The 3,726-nt window shown below is 42.3% G+C and overlaps 1 protein-coding gene across 1 annotated transcript; it reads left to right on the forward strand.

The window, feature by feature from the left end:
• Positions 1-1,425: 1,425 nt before the first annotated feature.
• On the forward strand, positions 1,426-3,186 carry LOC129236840 (actin-5, muscle-specific). Its single transcript, XM_054871094.1, has 3 exons — positions 1,426-1,512; positions 1,632-2,578; positions 2,653-3,186. The coding sequence occupies exons 2-3, from the start codon at positions 1,654-1,656 to the stop codon at positions 2,856-2,858; spliced, it is 1,131 nt and encodes a 376-aa protein (XP_054727069.1). The 5' UTR covers positions 1,426-1,512; positions 1,632-1,653; the 3' UTR covers positions 2,859-3,186.
• Positions 3,187-3,726: the final 540 nt, after the last annotated feature.

Here is a 3,726-nt window from a genome sequence, read left to right on the forward strand (position 1 = left end):
AAAACACGAACCAAGCTCCTTTAACTGCAGGATTCAGGGTATGTAGTTATATATATATAGACATTTAATGGGTAGGTGGGCTTATGAGCATCAAATCAAAAGGTTATTTAATCTTATTTAAAAGTAAAAATGTTTTTCTTACTTACATGCAGAAGTAAATTAAATTGTGAAAATTTAAAATCAACACTTACTTACGTTTTACTATGAGGAAACAACAAAAGAAGAAAGGATAAGTGTGGCCAACTGGTGAAAAACATGTTTCTAATGATTTGAACTTACAAAATGTGTAGACTTAACAGAAGAAAACTAAACTAAATGGTTTCAGTAGCGAGTTTTCAGTTCGTTGCATTAAAGGAATAATGCGCATTTAAGAGTTAAAACATTAACAAGGCGTTTAGTTGGTTGGTTTCTAAGATTTTAGGCCAGCTACAAAGATATGGTGCGGATCATAACATCTCAGATGAGCTCCCGCTCCAGTGCCTCATTATTATTTCTGGAAAGGGGGGCGCTAAAATTTCAATCCGTCTCCCAATGTCCGTTGGCTTTCATGATACAATCGAATAAATTTCATCCTACAAATATTTTTCTTACCGTTCATCACCCATTTATTGTAATAACTTTCTCAATTTAAAAAACTTAAGAAATTTTATTTAATGAAATATCTCCACAGTCCTCAGCAGAGTCAATTTTCAACAGTGCAATTTTCAATATCAGCATCTTAAATATTCTTCACTTAAATCGAAATTAAAGTCCGCCAGCCGATGTTTGCAATTCTTACTACAAAATCTCATATAACCGTTTACTGTGGCAATGTCCACAGCCGCAATGATCATTAATCAACGTGAGGGCGCAAACGATTTGCCCATCATCACTCTATACAACAACTTTTGTCAGACAGTGTAGCATGAATGATTGCCCTGCATGCCACACCATCTATGGCGATCGTGCAGCAGCCAAGAGTGTTTTCTCACTTCGACGGTATTGCATACCGCATTTATATTTATAATCAAATGAAAACAAAGAACGAAGGCGAGTAAAAATTTTTCTTGATCCTGCGCGCCTACATTTCATGCCCTTTCTCTGACTACCTACAATACTAACCGCACAATCACACACATTGAAAATTTCATTACTTTTTGGCAACCGAATTGTGTCTCATTTCGAAGGCAATCACAATTCATCCGCATAGAAATTTATCTCACTTGGTCGCCCCTCAAAAAGTCTCTTCTGCGGCAACAATTCTTATGTTTCTTTATTTATTTTTTATCTGTAGTTATTTGCTTTGTAGTAATATTATAGAAATGTATTTGTTGTAAGTGAGAAAATTTTGATATGTGTGATGAGGCATCAAAATGAGAATTGCGTTTCGCGAGAGCGACATATTCAATTTAAAAGCCGTTGCGTCCAACCCCAAAGAATCACTTTGGTTGCTGTCACGTCGGAACTCACACGTTGCTGCAGGTCCTGCCGTCCGCCGTTAGTTTGGATTTAGTGTATTTAAGTAGTTGTTGTGTAAGTTCGCCCAACAGTCAACACAATCTCTTTACGGCCCACCACGAGTGAACCTCCCGGGCGCACATTGGATATCGAATTACCGTTTTAATCAGTATTTTTACTTGTGTAACTTACAGTGAAAACTTCTAATCAGCCAAAATGTGTGATGAAGAAGCATCTGCTCTGGTCGTGGACAATGGCTCCGGTATGTGTAAGGCTGGCTTCGCCGGTGACGATGCTCCGCGTGCAGTATTTCCCTCGATAGTGGGCCGCCCACGTCATCAGGGTGTGATGGTCGGTATGGGTCAAAAGGATGCCTATGTCGGTGATGAGGCTCAAAGCAAACGTGGTATCCTCACCCTGAAGTATCCCATCGAGCACGGCATCATCACCAATTGGGATGATATGGAGAAAGTGTGGCATCATACATTTTACAACGAACTGCGTGTGGCGCCTGAGGAGCACCCAGTTTTGCTGACTGAAGCACCACTGAATCCCAAAGCCAATCGCGAGAAGATGACCCAAATCATGTTTGAGACCTTCAACTCCCCCGCCATGTACGTCGCCATTCAGGCTGTGCTGTCACTATACGCCTCCGGCCGTACTACTGGTATTGTGCTGGACTCAGGCGACGGTGTATCGCACACTGTGCCCATCTATGAAGGTTATGCTTTGCCACATGCCATACTGCGTCTGGATTTAGCTGGTCGCGACTTGACTGACTACCTCATGAAGATTTTGACCGAACGTGGCTACTCTTTCACCACCACGGCTGAGCGCGAAATTGTGCGTGACATTAAGGAGAAACTGTGCTATGTCGCCCTGGACTTTGAGCAGGAAATGGCCACTGCCGCTGCCTCTTCATCTCTGGAGAAATCGTATGAGTTGCCTGATGGTCAGGTGATCACCATTGGCAACGAACGTTTCCGCACACCCGAAGCGCTCTTCCAACCCTCATTCTTGGGCATGGAATCGTGCGGTATCCACGAGACCGTCTACCAGTCAATCATGAAGTGCGATGTGGATATCAGAAAGGACTTGTACGCTAACAACGTACTGTCTGGTGGCACCACCATGTACCCAGGTAAGTGAAGCCACGTTTTGTTGTGCATACATTGGTGAAAGATGTAACTTAAATGAATTTACATGCAAATGCAGGTATTGCCGATCGTATGCAAAAGGAAATCACTGCCTTGGCTCCATCCACCATCAAAATTAAGATCATTGCCCCACCAGAGCGTAAATACTCCGTCTGGATTGGTGGCTCTATTCTAGCCTCTCTGTCCACCTTCCAGCAGATGTGGATCTCTAAACAGGAATATGATGAGTCCGGTCCCGGCATTGTGCACCGCAAGTGCTTCTAAGCAGTCGATGCAGTCAACCAACCTATGCCAGACACCAGCGCAAGTGAAGCGGCCCAAACGCTGGACTGGCCAACGTTGAGCTACAGTTCGCCAAGCCTCAACAGCTAGCAGCACTCATACATATATACACATACTTGAGAATGAATAGAAAATATAAAAAGGAACATTAAACTCAAACCCACTCAAAGTCAATCCCTCGGTATTTCTCTGCCTTTTTCTCGCGATTCAATTTTCTTTGAATTTATTTTCTAGATTAATGCAGTATTCGTTTGTATGAACAGAAATAAATTTTATTTGCTCGCCAGAAAACAACAGCGAAGTCTCTTTACTTACTGAAGTTTCACTTAAAGAGGGGGACGCAGGCGGGTCGGCGGGCAATGGGGCACCACAACAATTAACCCAAACAACTTGGTGAGCTTACTAAGTAAGCAGGTTTCAGCTTTGAGACAAAAAATTGGTTGGAATTTCGTATGTAATTTTGTTTTTGTTTTGCTGCCCATAGTTGTACTTTCATCGCCCATGCACATTCACCAATTCGCGAGATGTTTGCAACATTAAGCCATCGTCAAGCAGTGACATTTTAAAATTTACAATTGCAACTTTTAAGTGTTGCTTCTTATTTTTATCGGGCGAACGGGGTAATAAATGTTGCCAAACTTTGTACTTGATGGCTGCTTTTATGTGTAGGTCCAAAACAGCCCGAGTGCTCTCAGATGCTCGCGTATGAGCACACCACGAGCCCATAAAATGGTGATGTGCGTATTTGTGTAGTTGTTATTGTTGTATTGTTTGGTGTTTGTTATTTGGATGTTGTTATCCACGAGCGCCATTGATGGCTTCATAAATGCCACGGATGTGTTCTTTGCCA

This window comes from Anastrepha obliqua, chromosome 2 (genome assembly GCF_027943255.1).
Source record: "Anastrepha obliqua isolate idAnaObli1 chromosome 2, idAnaObli1_1.0, whole genome shotgun sequence".
Classification (NCBI taxonomy): Eukaryota; Metazoa; Arthropoda; class Insecta; order Diptera; family Tephritidae; genus Anastrepha; species Anastrepha obliqua.

What these genes read in the sequence shown, in the direction of transcription:
- LOC129236840 (XM_054871094.1), top strand. Translation starts at nt 1,654, where the DNA reads ATGTGTGATGAAGAAGCATCTGCTCTGGTCGTGGACAATGGCTCCGGT. An exon ending in TGGCACCACCATGTACCCAG is followed by an intron (nt 2,579 to 2,652) that starts GTAAGTGAAGCC and finishes ATGCAAATGCAG; the next exon opens with GTATTGCCGATCGTATGCAA.